The 21,724-nt window shown below is 39.5% G+C and overlaps 1 protein-coding gene across 1 annotated transcript in view; it reads right to left on the bottom strand.

Moving 5' to 3' along the window:
* The window catches only part of HNMT (histamine N-methyltransferase), a 46,309-nt gene extending 43,246 nt beyond the window's left edge, over positions 1 to 3,063 (bottom strand). The window contains exon 1 of the mRNA XM_047085462.1: positions 2,897 to 3,063. Coding sequence (XP_046941418.1) covers positions 2,897 to 3,033 — 137 coding nt within the window. The 5' untranslated portion in view covers positions 3,034 to 3,063. The remainder of the gene's footprint in view (positions 1 to 2,896) is intronic.
* Positions 3,064 to 21,724: the final 18,661 nt, after the last annotated feature.

The following is a 21,724-nucleotide window of genomic DNA, read 5'->3' on the forward strand; positions in this document are numbered from 1 at the left end:
CTTAATGCTATCTCTAACCCCTTTCCAATTCAAAAGTATATAATCAGCCACTCCTCATAACCCCTGTACAGCTCTTTCTGCCCATGGGTCCTGTCCCTGTGCTTTAATAAAACCACCTTCTTTGGGGCACCTGAGTGGTTCTGTTGGTTAAGTGTCTGACTCTTGATTTTGGCTCAGGTCATGATCTCATGGTTTGTGAGATCAAGCCCTGTGTAGGACTTTGCACTGACAGCATGGAACCTGCTCTGGAGTCTCTCTCGCCTCTCTCTGCCCCTCCCCACCCCTCTTTCTCTCTCTCAAAATAAGTAAATATGAAAAATTAAATAACTAAAAATTTAAAAAACACCTTTTGCACCAAAGACGTCTCAAGAATTCTTTCTTATCTGTTCCTTCCCAAACCCCAACATTTTCACATCAGTAGATATATGGAAAACTAAGAAAAGAAACTAAAATAAAAACAATAGTTATCTCTAGGAAAAACAAAAAAATACCTGAAAGGAAATGTGATTGTAGTATAACTCATCATTCAATTATGAATAATATGTACATAGGCAAAATGATATAAACATTCAAATTATTTAACCAAAAATTTTGACATAAATATACTGACATGAGGGGTGCCTGGGTGGCTCAGTCAGTTGAGCGACCGACTTTGGCTCAAGTCATGATCTCACGCTCTGTGAGTTCGAGCCCTGCGTCAGGCTCTGTGCTAACAGCTCAGAGACTGGAGCCTGCTTCGGATTCTGTGTCTCCCTCTCTCTCTGTCCCTCCCCCACTCATGCTCTGTCTCTCTCTGTCTCAGAAATAAATAAACATTAAATTTTTTTAAAAAAATTAAAAAAATAAATATACTGACATGATAGGGGAGGAAAGGTGCGTATTTAGCTATTTTAATGCAGTAAAATTAAGAAAGACAAGAATAACATGTTATTTAGAATTAGGAAAGAAAATTTCATAAGAAACAACTGAAATATTTCAAAGTGTTGAAGGTGGTTGCTTCTGGAGAGTGGGAGTCAGATGGGAGTGAGTAGGGCTAGGAATTTTTACCTCTGCAATATTTTCAGTATTTTTACCACTGCAATGCAAATTTAATTATGCCTTTGAAAGTTCTACAGTCTTTCAGAAATTCTATATTCAAGATTTCCAACTAGATTGTATACCCTGTGAAGATAGGGGTCATCATTCATTATGTTATAACCATCCATGGTGGTTCAAGCCACTGATGACTGAACAAAACCAAGGATCTGGATAAACTACAGACATGAACACAGACCTTTAGTACTACAAAAGAATTCGGAAATTAAGTCATTACCTTTAATTTTATAAATGAGCAAAAAGACCCAAAAAAGTAAATTATTAGTTCCTAGAGAAGAAGTTATCTGAATGTACTGTATGCTTTGATTTTGGCATCATTATCTATTACTTATTAATTAGTAATAAATTATATAATACTCTATTAAAAAAAACATTTAAAAACTGAACCATGGGGCACCTGGGTGACTCAGTAGGTTAAGTGTCTGACTCTTGGTTTCGGCTCAGGTCATGATCTCACAGTTTGTGAGTTTGAGCCAGGTGTTGGGCTCCGCAGTGCAAAGCCTGCATGGGGTTCTCTCCCTCACTCTCTGCCCCTCCCCTGCTTACTTGAGCATGCACTCTCTCCCTCTCTCAAAATAAATAAAGAAACGTAAAAAAAAAGTAAAAACTGAACCACAAAAAAACAGAAAGGGAGGGCCGCCTGGGTGACTCAGTGGGCTAAGCATCCTATTTCAGCTTAGGTCATGATCTTGAGGTTCATGAGTTTGAGCCCCATGACTGTCTGTGCTGACAGCTTGGAGCCTGGACATTGCTTCGGATTCTGTGTTCCCTTCTCTCTCTGCCCCTCCCCCACTCACACTCTGTCAGGCTGTCTCTCTCTCTTAAAAATAAATAAACATTAAAAAAAATTTTAACAGTAAAAAGAAAAATAGGGGAATGGAATCCCCTACACATCCAGCAATGCCTGCTCTGATCAGGAAGAGGTACTGTCCCGGTGAAAGAATGTCAGGCCTACAATAGAGAAATCCAGCAAAAGATAAAATATCAGTTTCTGTTGCTGTTGTAAATTGGATCCACAGTCAGTCATTTCTTCCAAGTTTTCTATCATTATTTCCTGAAGCAGAGTAAGTTACAGCAATCCACCTCCAGATAGGTGATTTGATTATCTTTAGCATGTGGAATCTTTTACTCTCATAATGCTTATCAGCTCTGGCACAAATTGAACACATTAATCACCAAAAAAAGAAGTCTGCAAGAAGGATAGGAGCTAGTGAGTTTCACTGATAATGGAAAAATGCTTTTTTTTTTTTAAGAACCACATTGCTAATATTAAGTTGAAAGGAAAAGACAATTTTTTCTGGAGTGATAACTATAATAATGAGTACAGAAGTGAATTTAAATGGACATTAGGAGAACTGAGAAGCACTCACTCAATCCTCAGGGGCAAACAGGAGTTGGTAATTATTTATATTTGATTCTAATGAAAAGAATACTAGACTCTCCGTTTGGGATTTTTTTTGAGACACGTAAAATCTGGAGGAGGGCTGAAAAATCTGAGCTCAAAGATCTGTATCTTTTCCCAAATGAACATATGGATGTGTGCCTTCAAATGGTTAACGCTTATCTCGGCGCGGCTGGAAACACTGCACAAATCAGAGCCTGTGAACGTTGAAAGCGAGCGTCTAACTAAAGCGCCGCAGGAGAAGGGGCGCCAGGGGGGCGAGGAGCGCCAGGCGGCAGCTGCTATCAGTAGCTCCTTCTTATCCCCTCGCCCAGCCTGCAGGGCTGGGCTCGACCCATCTATCACCGCATAGAAAGAGCCCGAGGCTTGGCTCTGACAAAAACGTCCTTTTTTTGTTACCTTGCTATTATGCCTGGCAGCTTCTGGTCCATGAATTCCTGCATGCACTGGTGTTCCGTGGAACTGCTGAGAAACCTCCGGAAAGATTCAACGTATCTGCTGTGGTCAGAAAACAGGCTCCTCATGGAAGATGCCATGTTTGGTTTCTGATGGAAGGCAGAGAAGGAGGGGAAGCTTTAGCTTCCCCTCCTCTTCCCAGTTCCTTTTCTCTCTACTCACCCCCACCAATTCCTATCCCCACTTCTCGCTCCACTCCCCCTCCACCCCCCATGCCAGAAAAGCCTGCTTTGAGTTTTAACATGCAACGAAGGCTGGTGTAAATCACATTCTTACGTCAGTTATTTGTGCAGGACTTTGAGCTGATACTTTAACCCCTGCAGTGTTCCTTTATAAGAAACGGAGGTGGTAAAGCAAAGCAATAAATCCACTGTTATAACTTGTTTTTAAACGTCTGAAGTTCAGAAAGTCATAAAAACTGATCCCATTCTAATCACTTCCTGTTTTGTCAGCCTTTGCCAGGAGTGAATTCCAAGTGGGACAGTGGCTGCTTTAAGGGCCAAAGGCGACAAACACAGGGTAAACAGCCAGTTACAAGGCTACAAACCACTTTCAGAAATATACCCCTGCTGAAATCTTTGACAGAAGATGGATGTCCGCCTCCATGCTTTCTAAAGGAGAATTTCTTGCCTTCACCCTTCTCAGAAGATGAACTTTTTACACTCCTCCACTGCGTTTCTTCAAATGCTGGTTTGTTGTGATTCAGGAAGTCTCCTTAGCAGAAACCATCCTGGAGGGACCTGGAAACTATTAATTGGAAGGTGTGAGAAGCCTGCTGGAGTATGGGGAAGAATCAGGGGAATGAGAGTAGTCTTAGGGCACAAAATGCAGGAGAAGGGGTAAAAGCCAAGTCCCTAAAAATCATTCCCTAAATTCTTCTGAACATGAGATTTTAGATACTTAGGGTTGGATGAACCTCTGGCAGCCTAGTGGTGTCACCTATCAGAGACCCACAGTGTTAGAGTGTTCATGTGCCAGAGCTTTTACTTGGGAAGTGGTATTGAAGAAGACCACTCCTTCTCCAGCACAGGATGTTAATAATAGTATCCAACTCATGGAAGAGTTGTAAGAATTAATGAGTGAATTCATATGCCTCTCTTAGAAATGTATCTGCCTAAGCCATTCCTCTGCTCTGATTCAGCTCCAAAACTGCCCTTCAAGCATTCAACAAACCCTTTTTATTAAGCACTCATGGTCCCACTACTCTTAGAACTGTGCTTTTATCCTAGGAGAAAATGGGAAACCCGGAAAAGCAGATTCATGTGGGTGTAGTGTGTAACTATGTGTCCTTGGCTGAAAGACAAGTTTCTGTTTGCTCATCAGTAAACTGGGAACAATGAATTAAAATCTGATAGGGTTTTAGTGAGAATTATGTGGATAACAAGTACCTTATGCTTAGCACATTGTTACTGCTCCCATAAAATGCAAGCTGGTCCCTTCTGGATGAGAAACAAAACAAACAAACAAACAAAAACACTGAAATTGAGTTTCATGTCATTTTCACATGTCATGAAATATTACTCTTCTTTGGATTTTTTCCAGTCATGGAAAGATGTAAGTTATTCTTAGCTCATGGGCTGCACAAAAACAAGTTGCCGGTCTGGATTTGACCACCAGGCGCTAACTTAGCCCCTAGGGCTACACACATACAAATATAGGCTACTCAACTGCCATGTCTATCCAACCAGCCCTGTCTTCCTCAAAGACAGGAGGTTCTTCATTACCACCTCTGCTCTTTTCTTAAGCACTCAATCCAAATCATTCATTTACATATTCATCTACTAAACAAATATTTAGTAAGGGTATATTCAGCTGTGAAGAAATGTCATTGACCTTAACTTCAAAAGTGCCTACTAAAACCTGCTTCCACTCTAACGTCCTTTTTTTTTTTTTTTTACCTTCCCCTCCCCCATGGGTTCCTGTTAAGTTTCTCATAAGAGACTGTTAAAAACTGAGAACAAACTGAGGGTTGATGGGGGGTGGGAGGGAGGGGCGGGTGGGTGATGGGTATTGAGGAGGGCACCTTTTGGGATGAGCACTGGGTGTTGTATGGAAACCAATTTGTCAATAAACTTCATAAAAAAAAAAACAAACCTGCTTTTAATTAAAACTCATTCTTCACCTGAGACCATCACCTGCGTCCCTTATCAAATTTTCTCCAAGAGTCAGCCCTTCATTTATGTTTCATTAAGGATTTCCTCCCCGTTCTCAGGGCCTCTATCCTTGAGATTCTGGTTGCTGTTGTTGTTGACCTACTCTGCTATTTTCTTCCTGGCCTTCGTGCCTTAGGAGTCACACAGATCCTCGCCAATTTTATTGCCACTGCCAAATTCAGTTTTTTAAAGCACAGTAATGATAAAGTCACTCCTCTCCCTGCAAAATGTGTACTGTCTCTCCACCATACCCCAAATTAAGTCCAAGACTCACTCTTTGCCCACCACCCTCTCCCCCTGCCCCAAATCATCCAGACTTCTGTTTCATTTTCCTTTGAACTTGCCAGTGTGTCCCTTCCAACTGTGCTGCTTCTCTGGATGTATCCCTGTGCTTTCCTTCCTATCCCTCTCCACATAACGGCCCCTCCTTCAGTTCCTCCTCTTACCCCACCCACTGAAAATATTCCTACTCTTCATAGGCTACCACTTCCATTAAGCCTTCCATATTCCCCCCAAAAGGATTAGCACTTGTGCTCTTAACTTTCAGCCTCTTACAACTTTGATGGCATTTGTCCTTATGTTAGGGTTTACTAACATACTTGCCTTGTCCCCCCTGCTAGTCTCTATGTGATTGCTAGCTAATAGAGACAGGAATTGAATCACAACTCTCCATGATGTGTGCTGCCCACAGTAGGCTTTCAGTTATTTTAAATGACTAAAATTGTACTTTATCATTTTCACTATTGAGCTACTCTCCACCGTCAGATACTCTTCATCCTTTACATTATTGGGGGACTCTGTTAATATACAACTATGATTCCATTTATCGAGTTCTTATTATGTGCCAGGAATTATATGGATCTTTTCTAACTTCGTAGAGGATTTTTCACTTTGAAGCACCTCTGTGGGCTTGCCTATCTTACAGATGAGAAAACTGAGATTCTGAGAGGTTGGGTCCTTCGCTCAAGCATGCTTAGCAAGGAAGGGGCAGGACTGGGAATGTAATTCTAATATTTCAAATCCCTAACCAGTGCTCTCACAAACTATGTTCAGCCCAAATCTGCCTCCCTGTAACTTATACAGGGTACTGCTTAAACTGAATGGAAGGATTCTAGTTTCTTCCCCATATAACACTTATTGAGAAATTTGAAATCGATTCATAGGATAGCCCTACTCTCAAAGGTGTCTGTTTCGTAGTTCCATAATTCTTAGTCCATTTGGGCTGCTATCACAAAAATGCCATACACTAAGTGGCTTAAACAAGGAGCATTTGTTTCTCAGAATTCTACAGCCTGGGAAGGCCAAGATCAAGGTGCTGGCAGATTGGGTGTCTGGGGAGGACCCATTTCTTTGCATAGTCATCTTCTCACTGCCTTTTCACATGTTAAAAGGGACAAGAAAGCTCCCTGGAATCTCTTTTCTAAGAGCACTAATCCTACTCATGAGGGCCCTACACTCATGAACTAATCACTTTTCAAAGACCCCCACCTCCTAATACTATAACATTGGGGCTTAAGCTTTCAACATGTGATTTGATGGGTACACAAATACTTGGTCCGTAACAGTTACTAATCATTCCTTTCCAGTATAGCTTTATATAATCCATTATGCTAGTTTCCCCCTTTGGACAAACGAATTTGTCAGGTTTTCTTTAAAAAATTGGTGTTGTGGGGGCGCCTGGGTAGCTCAGTTAGTTAAGAGGTTAAGCATTTGACTTCTGTCATGGTCTCAGTGTTCGTGAGTTCAAGCCCTGCACCGGGCTGTCAGCGCAGATCCTTCTTTAAATCCTCTTTCTCTGTCTCTGCCCCTCCCCCCCCCAATAAATAAATATTTTTTTAAAAAATGGTGTTTGGAAATAAACACAGTCTCCCAAAAGTTGCCTAAGCAGTACAGATTAATATTTCCCAACCATGTTCTGTCCATTCCGAGTTCTTTCAGATGTTACTACTGCTTTCCAAAAAAAAAAAAACCCCAAAAACAAAAAAAGCCCCGAGTTCAACAGATTCCTCTGGACAGTCATAATTCACATTAACATAAGAAAGGTTTATAAAACCTTTGCCACATGCCCTGTTAAAATGCAGATACACCATGTCTATGGCATTTTGGCATTTCTCTGATTAATCTTTCAGCCTCTTCAAAAAAGGGAAATCTTGTTGCTTTCAGTATGACTTGCACTTAACTGAATGCTGGTTTTAGCAATCACAACTTCCTTTTAAAATTGCAAATAGAGGGGTGCCTGGGTGGCTCAGTCAGTTAAGCTTCCGACTTCTGTTCAAGTCATGATCTCACGGAGTTTGAGCCCCACGTTGGGCTCTGTGCTGACAGCTCAGAGCCTGCTTGGATCCTCTGTCCTCCTCTCTTTCTGCCCCTCCCCCACGCATACACACACACACACACACACACACACACACACACACACACACTGTCTCTCTCTCTCTTTCTCAAAAGTGAATAAACATTAAAAAAATAAAATTGCAAATAGAATATCTGTTTCATAATCCAAAATGCATCTGGAATGTCCCTGGGGATTAAACATTTAGCTGGCTGGTAGGAATTAACTAAATTTTAAGAGCCCTCTTTCCCCCTCTTTTTTGAAAATGGGAGCAACTGTCTGGCACATCTGTCATTTGCCATGACTTCTCAAAGTTTACTGGCAATAACATCATTGCTCTTATAAATTATTTTGGTATATTCCAATGTGATTCTTCTAGGCTGTGAAAGATTGTCTTAATTAGAATTCTTAGATGTTCTCTTACCTATTGGGGTTTCTGTCCTCTATTACTTACCATATATTAAGCTGTTTCTGTGTCAAAGTACCTTTCATACATTATCTCATTATACTCCTAATCCTCTGGGAATGGAACTATTGATATCATCAAGCAAGACTCAGAATAAATACATTGTACAAGATCATATATCTCATGAGAGAAGAATCTGGATTCAAATTCATGTTGTTTAACTCCATGGACTATTTTTAAAAATTATATCATACTACTTCTTACCACTCTATACCTTATCAACATGAAGATTATTTTCCATATTAGAAAACTCTGGAACCAACAAAAAGTGGAGCGATTCTGTATTCTTCCTATCACCTATTAATATAATAATGTCCATGCTAGGTCATAAAGGAAAGGGTTTCTCTTGTTTATTCTTAACAAACAAAATTTATTTGTTTATTGAGAGAGAAAGAGAGAGAGAGAGAGAGTGCATGTGAGGAAGGGGCAGAAAAAGAAAGAGGGAGAAAGAATCCCGAGCAGTCTCTGCACTGTCAGCATAGAGCCTGAGTCAGGACTCAAACTCACGAACCATGAGATCATGACCTGAACAGAAATCAAGAGTCGGACACTCAATTGACTGAACTACCAGGCACCCCTATTCTTTTTTTTTAATTTATTTTTTATTTTTTATTTGAGTATAGTTGACACACAATGTCTCATTAGTTTTAGGTGTACGACATAGTGAATTGAAAAGTTTATACATTACGCTGTGTTCACCACAAGTGTAGCTGCCGTCTGTCCTGATATATCACTATTACAGTATTATTGACTATATTCTTAACAATGTGCATTTTATTCCCGTGACTTATTCTTGCCATAACTGGAAGTCTGTATCTCCCCTCCCCTTCACCCACTTTTTTCAACCTCCACCCCGCTCCCTTCTGGCAATCATCAATTTATTCTCTATTTATACGTATGATTCTGCTTTTTTTTTAAATTTCCTTTTATTCTTATTGCTTTGAATGTGCTATGCCAAAAAACAAACAAATGAACAAAAGAGGAATAAACGATAGCAAAATCCCAAGGACCCATTTCATGGTACTTAACATTCTTCAGCAGTCTCCACTCTGGTCTGTAGTCTTTTGAACACTGTTTTTATTGGCCTTATTCTTATCCTTAGCTATATGCCCCATAGCATAACATATATGTAAATGATAATGACAATATTATTAAATTATCTTAATCAAATAGTTACAAGAGTCCCACTTTATTTTCTCTTGACAAACATGGAGGAGGAAGGTATTTTATACAAATTGGTTGGCTTATTTGATGTGCTAGTTTACTTGAAATTTAACAAGCAGTTTAGCCCACCTGTGGTCTTGAAGGGAGGTTTGAAATCATAGTACATAAAATATTAGAGCTCAATTTGATTGGTAACATCAGGCACAGATGATAGATATCAGAATCCTACTTTTAACAGGACATTTAGCTAAGTTTCTCGTAAGTGTAGAAACAAGCTAAGAAGCGAGAAACTTGAGCACTATATACAAGCTTAGCCTCTTACTAGGTAAATAACATCAGGTAAATGATGTAACTGCTTTAAACTTCCTCCCCCATCCCCTACCACCCCTACTATATATAAATATGGGGAAAGAAGGTAGACTAGATGACCTTTAAGGTTCCTTGAAGTTCTGATTAGTCTTCATCTTTTAAAAAAGATAAATTACTTTGGGCTTATGAAACTAAAGTTAGATGTATTCATAGCTAGCAGAGCCACCGTCTATAAAGACTATCAATGAATCATAAATGATAACCTGAAGATAATCTCTGGGTAAGCAGCCCCTTGACTTTATGTGAAATATCCCTGGCCACATTTTATCAATGGAAGTTTCTTAAACTCACACAACTGGTAATAATGCCATTATGTCTTGTTTTTAATGGCATAGTTGTTTCAATTGCTCTTTTTTAGCCTGGAGTTTATGCTTTTGTTTTAATTAACTTAGAACAGAAAAATTAAAAAGGTCCAAAATACCCAATAAGAGAGAAGACAAACCAAATGAAATAATGCAGAATAAATATTTGGGGAATAATTACTTGGGAGGTAAGAGGGTGGATGAGTAGACAGAAAATAAAAAATATAGAAGAGTAACCAATGATATTCTAGAGACTTAAGAAATGTTTAAGGGTAGGAATAAGTAATGAGACAAGACAAAAAAGAAACAGAGAACTTAGTTCCTATTTAATAATCCAAAAATTTAAAGTAAACTGGAAAGGTCTAGATCCCCTTCCAAAGATAGAAGACAGTAAATATTTAGAACCTGATATATTATCAGGAACTGGGAAATTATGAAAACAAAACAAACATAAAAGAATGCAATTCATCAAACAACCTTTGCCAGAGTCCATTATACAGATCATCTCAGTTACTGTCTCAGTGACTATAAGTCTAGTGTTGAATTAGGGGTCTGTGAAGGTTAAGGGTTCATGTTAGAAAATTTTTATAAAGAGAGTGTTAATGGTAAACAGACTACTCTGGGATTTGGTACAGAGGCATTTGTTCAAGTATATGATGGGTTAAAACATTCTCCCATCTGAGAAGCCTTGCTTGTACATGATCCAGAGACTAAAAGGATGCACATGCCTATGAGGCTCGGATATTACTTAAAAAGAATCAAAGCACAATTTATATATAATAAAGTACACAAATCTCAAGTGTACAGCTTGAGGAAGGTTTATATGTGATACACCCTAGAACCCTAGAAGACTAATTTATGTCTGCAATTAATAATACAGCCCCCCCCTTCAGATAACGACCATTCTGATTTTTATCCCCATAGATTACTTTTTCCTGTTCTTAACTTCCTATAAAAGGGGCATACAGAATGTATAATTTTGTGTCTGGCTTCTTTTCTCTTCATAATTTTTTTGAGATATTCCCATAATTTTGGGGGGGGTGGGGCATCAGCAGTTAATTCTTTTTATTGTTGAATATTATTATAATGTATTATTTTTTATCTATTTTTCTCCTAATGGACACTTGGGCCATTTCTGTTTGGGGCTATTATAAATAAACCTGATGGAAACATTCTTATACATGTCTTTTGCCGCACTCGTTTTTGTTGCCATGAGTGAAATTATGTCATAGGATAAACAAATATCTAGCTTTAGAAGATATTGCAAACAAGATCTGCAAATGTCCACAATCACTAGCAAAATATAAAGATATTAGGTGCCACATCCTCATCAATTCTTGATACTGCCAATCACTTTTGTTTCATCCCTTCTGGGCATATATGGCAGTATGTCTTGGTAGTTTCAATTTTCATTTTCAACTGATTAGTGACTTTGAGTGTTTTTTCAAATACTTGTGGGCCATAAAAAGTGTGTAGTCTTTCGTGAGGGGTCTGTTAAAGTCTTTTGTCCATTTTAAAAGCCTGTATTGTTTGCTTCTTTTCTTATTGATTTATATAAGATTTCTTTATATATTCTAGACGAGTCCTGTCATATACGTGTGAGTATGTATACATATGTACACATTATATACATATATATACATACACATATGTAATATCTTCCACGTTGTGGCATGCTGTTCATTTTTTGATGATGTCTTTTGAAAAACAGAAATTTATCAACTTACAGTTTTTAAATCCTTAATCTAAAAGTGTATTTATTTAATATAATCAGGTCAACAAAAACTAACCATGTGCCTTTTTTTGAAAATCTTTGTTTATTTTTGAGAGAGAGAGACAGAGAGACAGACAGCGTGAGTGGGGGAGGGGCAGAGAGAGAGGGAGACACAGAATGCAAAGCAGGCTCCAGACTCTGAGCTGTCTGTATGGAACCCAACGCAGGGCTCAAACTCATAAACTGCAAGTTCAGGACCTGAGCCAAAGTCGGACAGTTAACTGACTGAGCCACCCAGGCACCCCAATCATGTGCCTTTTAGACCTTTAGCCAGTAGTATGGTGGAGTTTCAGGAATTCTGGGAGCTGGTGGATATCATATCAATAGCTTGAAATCAGCTGTGGTGAGAATATTTACACTATGGAGATGGGCAAACACTATGAATCAGGACTTTTTAATTTTTCCTGGAGGGCAGATTGTGAAACAGCAGTACACAGATGCTTTTAGCCCTGTGATTATTTGCAAAGCTGCTGGGTGGCCCTGAGCCTTCTGGTAAAACAGCTGAGCTATGGCAATGTGACAGAGGCCTCCTTTTTCAACTTTCTAGCATGACCTTGCTAAAGAGTTTGACCACTCAAATTCCGGAAGAAGTGGTACCCTATTCCAGCATCTCTTAATTAATTGGTTATTCTCTTACTATGATCTAGAAACTGATCTCAGCATTACTCCTGGGTCTGCCACTAACTAGTATGAAATTGGATAGGTAATTTATGTTCCTTGAGCCTCATTTTTTTAATCTGTGAAATAGGAATAATAATATTACCTCATAATATTTTTGTGAGGATTAAATGGAATAATGTGTATAAAATGTCCGGCATAGTATTTAATCCATAGTAATCTCTCTGGAGTGAGACAGATTTCTCTAACCTTCAGTTTCTTCATTTATAGGATGAGGACAATAATACTCTATTAGCCAGGTTTCAGTCCAAATTGCAGAATTCTTGTGAGGTGGTTCAGAGGGAATTTTTAATACTGTCAACCAATTTAAAAGGTCTTGAAAGAGCTGAAAAGGCAAACAGAGATGTTGAGGCAACCTATCAGGAAGCTCCCACCACCTGTAGGGCTGGAGGAATAAAGGGAGGACATGTGTTACCAAAGCTCTGGAGCCTGGGCTACCCAGTAAGAGCTAGAACAATGGACGAGACACAGCTACTCTTGGAGATGCTGCCTGAAACCAAAGGAAATGGACAGAAATACCCAGCATCTTCCCTCTTCTTATGCTGTCATCTTTGCCAGTGTCCCTCTTTACTAAAGCTGAGTGAAAACTAAGTTGGCAAGAAAGCATGAGTGATGTAACTTGCAAGATTCAGCCCCCTGTAATACTGAACAGAGCAGGAGAAGGACCAAAAGTGGATCTGATAGCAGCTAGTGACCAGCACAAGTGCTTACTATGCTGATTTGTTGTGAGAATTAAATTAAAAAAGTATAAAAGTGTAAAGCAAAACACCTAGAACATATTAAATGCTCAATGAATGCCAGGTAATCACAGTAAAATAGTGAAAATAAAGGTATTTTCACTGTATTATGTTATTATTATAGCTATTATGATATTATTGCATGTTGCATATTATATGATATTATTATAGTTAATATGATAGCTATAGGGTCAAAAGAAGGCTGGTATTAATGAAATCTTAAAGAGTGGAGACGATTGACTATGATCATTAACTCCCTTAGGCATCAGGAAGATTGGCTTTGTTTATGAGGAAGGTATTTGCTGGGAAATTATCTCTTCAGAATTCATCGAAGTTCATTAAATTCATGAGGAAGAACCATCAGTGGGCACCTGGGACTCCTCTAGCCTCTGAAAGTTGCAGAGTTAGCCACGGCAAAGTCAGGAGGTCCCTGTCTCAGACAGTCGGAGGAAGTTACTAAGTGGAGTAGTGTGTGATGCCCTGGTTCTTCTTCAGTTCTACTCCCCAGCTCCCTGTGTGACTTTGGGTAAGTACTTAAGTCAGTGGGAGTTCAGTTTCTTCAAATGTGAAGAACTAGATCCCATCATCTCACTTCCAGTTCTAAAATTCTAAGGATACTTGAGTTTAAACCTGGTATTCAGAGATGTGGCTAGTATTTCCGGTTGGAAGCAGGATGCCTCTTCTCAGAAATTTGGCACTCTGTATACCTCATTCTCTGATTCTATGGTACCACCCCTTCTCTAAATCCAAAGCTATTTTCCATTTTTAAGCACAGATTATACCATCAGAATGCACTCTTTGGAAAACAGAAGGAAATCATTCTAATTACCCATATGCTCTCAGGCAGTGGAAAATAATTAAGATCTGTTTATCAGTATGGCTAATTAAAAACAAAAAGCTTATGTGTCAATGTTTGTTTTATTATTTCCTATTTAGGCCTCTAAGAGTTTTCATGGATACCTATAGGACCTGAAGAATAAGCTCCTTTCCCAGCATGTTCTATAATCAGACATTATACAGGGGGTGTCAGCCAGTTTCAGTAGCTAGAAGATGGTCTTCCATAAACACAATTGCCCTTACATTTCAGAGTTATTAATTGTGAATCCATTTTGTGCAGTCAAGTGAAACTTGCAGCCAATAAACACAGGGTTAAAGAAGGAGGCATGATATGTACAAAGTGCCTACAAAACTTCTCTATTTGCCTAGTGCAAATAAATACTTCCATTGATCCAGTTCTAGCAGAAATGAAATGCAGATTGGGTCAAGGATGGTGAAGGTATGTGGCATTGACTTGTTAAGTTTTGAAAATTTGCTTTCGGGAATTCTGAATATGTATGTGAGCTCTCTTGCCTCTGGAATGTCATGCCACCAAAAAAAAAAAAAAAAAAAAAAAAGGCAGAGTGAGTTTTGCCTCCCACACATGCCTGCTGTGTATTACATAGTCTGCTTTTAACTTTGGATGCCAAAGGAAGCTCTCTTTGGAATTTCAAAGTTGGTTAAAACTTCACAGTATTTGCAGTATTTGGCCCTTTCACTCCTCAGATAAACAACAAAAAGCTCACCTGTTCTTCATAATATTGCTGTTAGAATCATTTTTCTGAAGTTCATTTTATCACCTTTTTATCTCTAGTCGGGATAAGAAATGAATGCATATTGGAATTTAATTTGTTTAGGGAATTCATTTTGTTTAATTTGGCTCTAAAACACTCATGGCAATCCAGTATTGAGAACAGATAGCTCAAACTCCTTAATAGCCAAATCCAGAGAGATTTCCATAGTGAAAGTGGAGGGAGATATTGATGATATTCAAACAAATGATTTTAGAAAACTCATGGAATGAGCCAAAATTATATATGAAAACTCAAATTGGAATTAGAATTCAAAGCAAGGTCTCAGTGAATACGGGGCCCTGCATACTGCTGCTAGGTGGCAGACAGAGGGAAGAATAAATGAGCTCCAGCTTTTGAGAAACTTAATTAAAAGTTATATCAAACCTGGGATTCTCCAGAAAGAATTTGTACTTACTTTAATAAAGGCTGTTTCTCCTTGAGAAGCAATTCTAATTTTACACCAGGGTTGCAATTTCTGTGCTGAAAATGGCCTTTCTATGAGATCGTGTTCATTTTTGCAAACACAATATATCCCCACCCCCAGGACCTTTCTCTGGCACCCAGACAGGAGAGCATTTGCCAAAACAATGATAGGGATGCTTAGAAAACAATAGCTCTTCTTTGAACTTTATTACTATGAGCTACAGTACAACAAAACTCCAGACCAAGGGCGATGCTGAGATAGGAAGGAAACTACATTTACCGACCAGATGGGAGATTTTTCATTTCCCGTTTTAAAATTCTAGTAGCAACATAGAGCTGGCTCAGTGGTTGACAGGGGTTAAAGGTCAGGGGAGGAGCAGACTGTAAAGGAGAAGCAAGAGAGACTCCTTTTGGAGTGATGAACTCTGTACTCTGGGTGCCATGGTAGTGCATGTGTCAAAACCCTTGGAACTGTATGCCAGGAAGAGGGATTTTACTCTTTGTAAATTAAAAATTAAACAAACAAGCAAACATGGTCAACTTTGACATTTTTTAAAAGTGCATCAGTTTGGTTTTATGTTATATGTGTGCACCAGTCGACTTGACATTTACCCAGTACTTCTTTGCCTCCCTAATTACTATTTCAAAGACTCTTCCCTTCCACCTCTCCTTAGTTTCACCTCTTTCCCAGGGTTTGCTATGATTTCCTGATTTCTCTTCTTTTCAAAACAAAACAAAACCTTTGCGGACCAAGTCCTCAAATTAATGATGATGAAAAGAATTCAGACCTGGGCAAGAGCAATCTGATAGTGGAGAAAATGTGCTTCTGGGAAAAAATTTATAGAACGTTGGCGGGGACAGGGCATCTAGACAGGTTGGTCTGACAGGGGCAAATTGCAAAACCAAAGGGTGGGGAATAGGGAAGAAATAAATAGAAGGCTATCATGATAACCCTGCCTTCTATTTGTAAAGTGTGTCATGGCTTATGATAATCTGAAACTGGCTCCTTTAATATTCTGACACCTTGCTAATGTAGGTGGAGTCATTGCCGCCATTTTATAGATGAGAAAACTGTGGCCCAGAAAAACGAATTGTCCATGGTCACAAGGCTAGTACATGAAAAAGCTTGTTCTTGAGCTGGGATTCCTGGTTCTAAGCACTGGTGTCAGGCTACAACCAACCGCAGGTAGCCCCTGCTGTCCAGAGCTCCTGATAGCAGTGTCACACCCAGTGAAATCCTTGAGGTCCTTGAGGTCTGCTGCCCAAAGGACATGGGTAGGAAGTGAATCAATGATCTCCACTTTGGGCTTGTCTTTTAGGGATGGCACTGCAGCTAATTCCGGGTTGATGGGCTCACTCTTACCCTTTCAACTGGGTGTAGAAAAGCCACAGAAATAGGTAGCTCCAGTGGGACAGTGTTGTTTAAGTGAAAGACCACCTCCAGAGTAGGCATCATCAAACTGAAAATCGAAACACAGGAAATAGTGCCTGACATCTCATCTCCCATGTGCTGAAGGAGAGAAATTTGACCAATTCAAGGATGAACACGTAAGACAGGCTTTCTCTTATGAGGCAGGAGGTGGTAAACTAGAGATAAATATCTTTATTTATTCTGTGCCTTGTTTCACAAATGGTTGGAGAGAGCTGTCTAGGAAAGCACAAATCTGGTCCTATTAACCAGATATAGTTCAAGAAAGATGGGCCCCAGCACTTCCTGAGAAATTTCCTCAAGAGACTGGTTTTGCCAAATGTTGTATGTTTTGCCTTCTGTAGTGGATTCAGTATTTCTCAATATGTTTCAGAGTATAAATAGCAAACCAGTTGAGCAAATGCCCATCTGGTTGTCTGATCTCTTCTTTAAATGGAGAAAAAGAAATTGTCTTTGACTTGAGAAAAAACGTAGAAGAGTGTTGGTGGCTCCATTCAAGACCTGACCTGGTCCTAGTAACTCATCAAGCAGCACCGGAGTCATTTCATCAGAGGGATGGTCCTCACCCCCCATAATCCAGTCCCCTCCCTGGCCTCCTACAGCCTATTACTCTCTGATAGAACTTAGATCTTTTCCTTCAAAGTGTTTGTAAAACTCTCCCTCATTAGGCTGACATGCCACGGGGGCAAGGAAGCATGTGTTTGAGCCATGATTGGATCCCCAGTGCCTCTCACGGTTCCTGGAACATGATAATAAGTTAAACTAATAGATGGACTGGATTGCAAGGGAGTGTCCATCACTATATTTCAGAAGAGCTGTGCTTCCTTTCTTTTGTAAGTCAGAGAAAGACTTTTCCTGTCTCTCTTTCATTCCTCATTTTGGTCAGTAGGAAGAATGGACTTCATGTCAGTTAATTCTGGGTACATGGGCAGCCCCCTAAGAGTAGCATTGGGACAATGTAAAGTCACTCTTTCTGCCTTAAGAACAGGGATAAAAGGTTTTCTCTTGTGAAACTTGGACAGGCTGGAAGGCAAAAGATTTAGGATGATTATTCCTGGGGTCTGCTCTATTTTGGTGTGAGATACTCAGTTTCCTAAAAGTAAAATGTGCAAAACATTGTGGAAAGAGCACTGGGCTTGTTGTAATCAAATCCTAAAAACAGAGCTGGAACTACTTTAGAGACAAGCACAGCCAGTGGTTTTCAATGTTCACCGTGTATTAGATTCCCCAGTAGAGACTGATATAAATGTATGGATGCCTGGGCCTCGCTGCTAGGGATTCAGATCCATTTGGTCTCTGTGGTATTTTGTCACTTAATTTATCCTTGAAGCTCTCCAGGTGATTAATCTGGATGGCTGGGTTTGAGAATGACAAACATGAACCAGACGTATAATACGCATTGGTCACTTGTTTCGGCCACCCAACATGTGACGCCCTCTGTGTTCAGGACTTCCCCCCTTCCCCTCCCCCCCCGCCAGGTTCACCAGCTTCCCTCGAAGCTAGGACCAAGCCATCAGGGCCTTCAATCAGACACAGTCCTGGACTCTGAGTGGGAACTGGAGACCCCAGGATGCAAGAGTCACCGAGACTTGTCTTTGCTGGCAGTGGCTGTGACACCAAGAATGACTTTGGGGCAGCAGTCAAATCAGGTCTACTGTAGTATGTCTCTGGGGCAGCTGCAGCCACCTCACCATGTCAACCCCAGTGCATCATCTCAGACAATGTTCTGGTCTGTCTTCTCCAGGCCTCCCTGTGAGACCAGCAAAGTCCTCAAGAGTATTAAAGTAATGTCTTTTTCCCCCACATTAACTAGACCCAGTTTGTGCTGCTTGTAAAGAAAGACCCTGAATACTGCAAGTGTTTTTTTCTTTTCTCTCTCTCTCTCTCTCTCTCTCTCTCTCTCTCTATTTCTTAGAATCTTCTGGTTCTGCAAGTATCTCAGGAGCAACAGAGTAAGCCAGACTTGCAGTTTCCTGGGGTCTTTGTCCCCTTCAACCAGAGCAGCTCAATTTAACATTTTCTTATGAAAAAGTGTTTCTGAAAGAAAAAAAAAAGTTTAGAAATTACATTTGGGTGGCAGAGAAGTTTTTTGGGTATCAAATTCCATTAATTTTTCTGGATTTCCCCTAGATACCAAGACAGAGCTATTCTTCCAGACGTGGGTGGGAAATTCTAGTAGTAAAGTGAGCCAGAGTGACTGCCTGCTTCTCCTCCAGAATTCCAAGTCCATTCAGTTCATATTTGTAACCAGGGGTCTAGAGACCCAGTGTAAGTTGTATTTCTGCCACTTCTTGTCCTTGTCACCAGGACAAGGACAAGGCAAATACATTATTTCCACTAAAATTAAATTCCCTTTTCTGTAAGATAGAACAACCAATACTTTTCTGTCAACCACATGTGATATCTCAAATGATATAATAAATTCAAGTGGTATAATAAATAAAATCATCTTATGTACTTATAAATCACTCTGTGCATGCAAGATGAAATTATTATTATCAATACTGTCCATGAAATTTTAAATCAGTTGTTAAGCTTGTTTCCTGATATGAATGAAATGAACTAGTTTATCTGATGGAAGAAAGGGCTAGTTCTTATCACAGGGGGATGTACAGTCTTCTAGCATGGGTCTGTGGTTAAACTTTGAGGTGATAATGAAATCTTAAATAATATTTATACTTCAGTGGCTTGTATTCTTTGAATGACTTCTTGCTTTGGGTATATTATTTGCAGAGAGCCAGCAGTAATTAAAATGGTTGAAGGACAATATCTCTTATATTTTCATTTGTATAAACTTGTGTATTTATCATTATATACAAATATCAATCAAAGGACAAATTCTATTAAGCATCTTCTAAACACTATACCATATGATTCCATGGTCATATAAAAAGTAGATTGGCATGGATTGTTCGAGTCCTGATTATTAGCCTAAAATGCTTGGATTCTGCTCAGTAGTTAAGAAGCTGTTGTGAGGGGGTTGCCCGAGTGGCTCAGTCGATTGAGCGTCTGACTTCATCTCAGATCTTAATCCTAGGGTTCATGAGTTTGAGCCCCCCATTGGGCTTTCCACTCTCAGCAAGGAGTTTGCTTCAGATTCTCTGTCTTCCTCTCTCTCTCTCTGTCCCCTCCCCAACTCTCTCTCAAAAATAATAAACACTAAAAAAAAAAAAAAAGAATCCATTGGGAGTATTTGAGATGCTTTATAAAATAAAAAGTGTTTTCTCAAGAAGTAAAGATTAATGGATAATAACTATTAAGGAATTAGAAGGGTATAATATAATTTAAAATTCCAAACTTAGGAAATCGAGAGAATGGCCTTGCCCATAGAAAAGAATGTCTGGATGGTGTTTTAGATGAACCTTTAGAACATGTAAAAGTTCTTCACATATGGCCAGAATGAAAAGAGGTGCAGTGAGTACAGAATATTCTTGATTTGTAACCACTTTTAACAACCACTGCCACCTGGTGGCTTGTGACCCTGTTTCCACTGAAGCGAGAAACTTGATTCTTGATTTCGGCAGGGCTGAAGCAGAATAAAAGGAACGCTGACATGGTGTACCTGAGATCTAAGTTTTTGGAGTGCAAGGGTTAAGAGCCGTGTAACCTTGTACAATGTTATAACATATCTATATATCTATCTATCTATATATCTATATATATATATATAGTCATCTAGCTATAAATATCTACATTTTAATGATTTCTTACAAAACTCACAGCCAAAGCTGAAACCCACCAAGATTTCTGATAGCAGTAGATATGGATTAAAACTGCAGCTCCCATCACATATGTTTACATCATTCCTGTTTCCTTTTGATTCAGTAAGCCTCGTATCTCTACTGAATTACTGAGTAATGGAAGACATACAGGAACCAAAGTAGTTAAGGAAAGAGGAAGTAACAGGTGGGCAGACAGAGTCACAGTGAGGAAGACAATGAAAATGGACAGCCTAAAACATTTTAAGGAGTAAGTAAACAACTGTATTTTTCTGAAACAACATCATGGTCTAGGCGCATAGCTGCTGTGCATCTTGATTCTGAGAGTGAAGAAATATTTCTTCTTAGGGCCAACATTCCATCGCTCATAACTTCTTTTTATTTCCTGAGAACAACAGATGATTTTACGATTTCCTGATACCTTACTTGATGCCTCTTTCTACTTGGGAATTCAACCATACTATCTACATGTTTCTTTCAGAAACTCCTTGTTCAAAGGTTCCTCCTTTTGGGAAGGCTTCTAAAACTCTCCCCGAGAGAGACAGTGTTTCTCTCCTCTGTGTCACCACTCTGCATTCCGTTTTCCTGTGTTCTCACCAACTCCTCATTTTACTCCTGTTAAAATAATGTGTATTATATCTGTTTAAGTGCATGTGAGTGTCACCATACTTTGGCCTTCAGATCAGACACTTTACGTTTCAGTTATGTGTTCTGGATATTCTATTGGTTGACAGCTGCTAGAGTACATAATACCGCTTTCTCACATCTCAGGAGGATAACTCTGGGAGGAAATGAGTAAGAGTGTGATGGATCTAGACACCAGGTTCTCTGAGGGTTAGGGAATGAAAACAGTTTATATAAATGTCTGCATGTTTGTAACACCCATGGATACTGAGCTCCTAATACTGAGTTTCTTTGGGTTTCGCTTGGGGTGCATAGGTAGAGTTTGCTACCAAGTTTGGCTTTTTCACTGAGCCTTCCTTTACTGACAACATGTAGACAGATTTTCTGGGACTTTTCCATCTCTCTAGAGAGGACTTCACTGTTGCCATGGGGTATAGCTTCTGACTGCTAGTCAGTGTTCTGGAAGTAAGGCAACACAGGATGTCCAGAATATTTCAAAACAGTGGGAGAAGGAAGCAGAAGAGGCAGAACCAAAGAAACGACATCATGAGAAACATTTGATTGAAGGGCGAGTCAAAGAAGCTTCTAGAAGCTGGAAAAGGCAAGAGCGTGGATGCCACCCTAGATCCTCCAGAAAGGAAGGCAACCCGCCAACACTTTGATTTTTAGCCCAGCGAGATGCATTTTGTACTTCTGGCCTCCAGAACTGTGAGATAATAAATGCACATTGTTTTAAGCCCCTAAATTTGTAGTAATTTGTTACAGCAGTAATGGAAACTAAAAAAGACAACATTGTATTGATTATTAAGTCCTCTTGCTTGGTTGCTTTAGTTTAGGACATTTACTCTGGTCTTGTTGTCCTTGTCCCTAATCCCTGGTTCCCAGGAGTGGTTCCCTCTTCCTACAGGATATGTCCTCTGCTTTGCTAGAACACCCAGTCACCTCTCCATACTGCACGTGGACCAGTCCTGGCTTCTTATTGGCTTGGAGT

The sequence above is a fragment of the Lynx rufus genome, unplaced genomic scaffold, assembly GCF_022079265.1.
Source record: "Lynx rufus isolate CCGP_SWC_20201006 ecotype Redwood Valley unplaced genomic scaffold, mLynRuf1.p SCAF_2, whole genome shotgun sequence".
Taxonomy (NCBI): domain Eukaryota; kingdom Metazoa; phylum Chordata; class Mammalia; order Carnivora; family Felidae; genus Lynx; species Lynx rufus.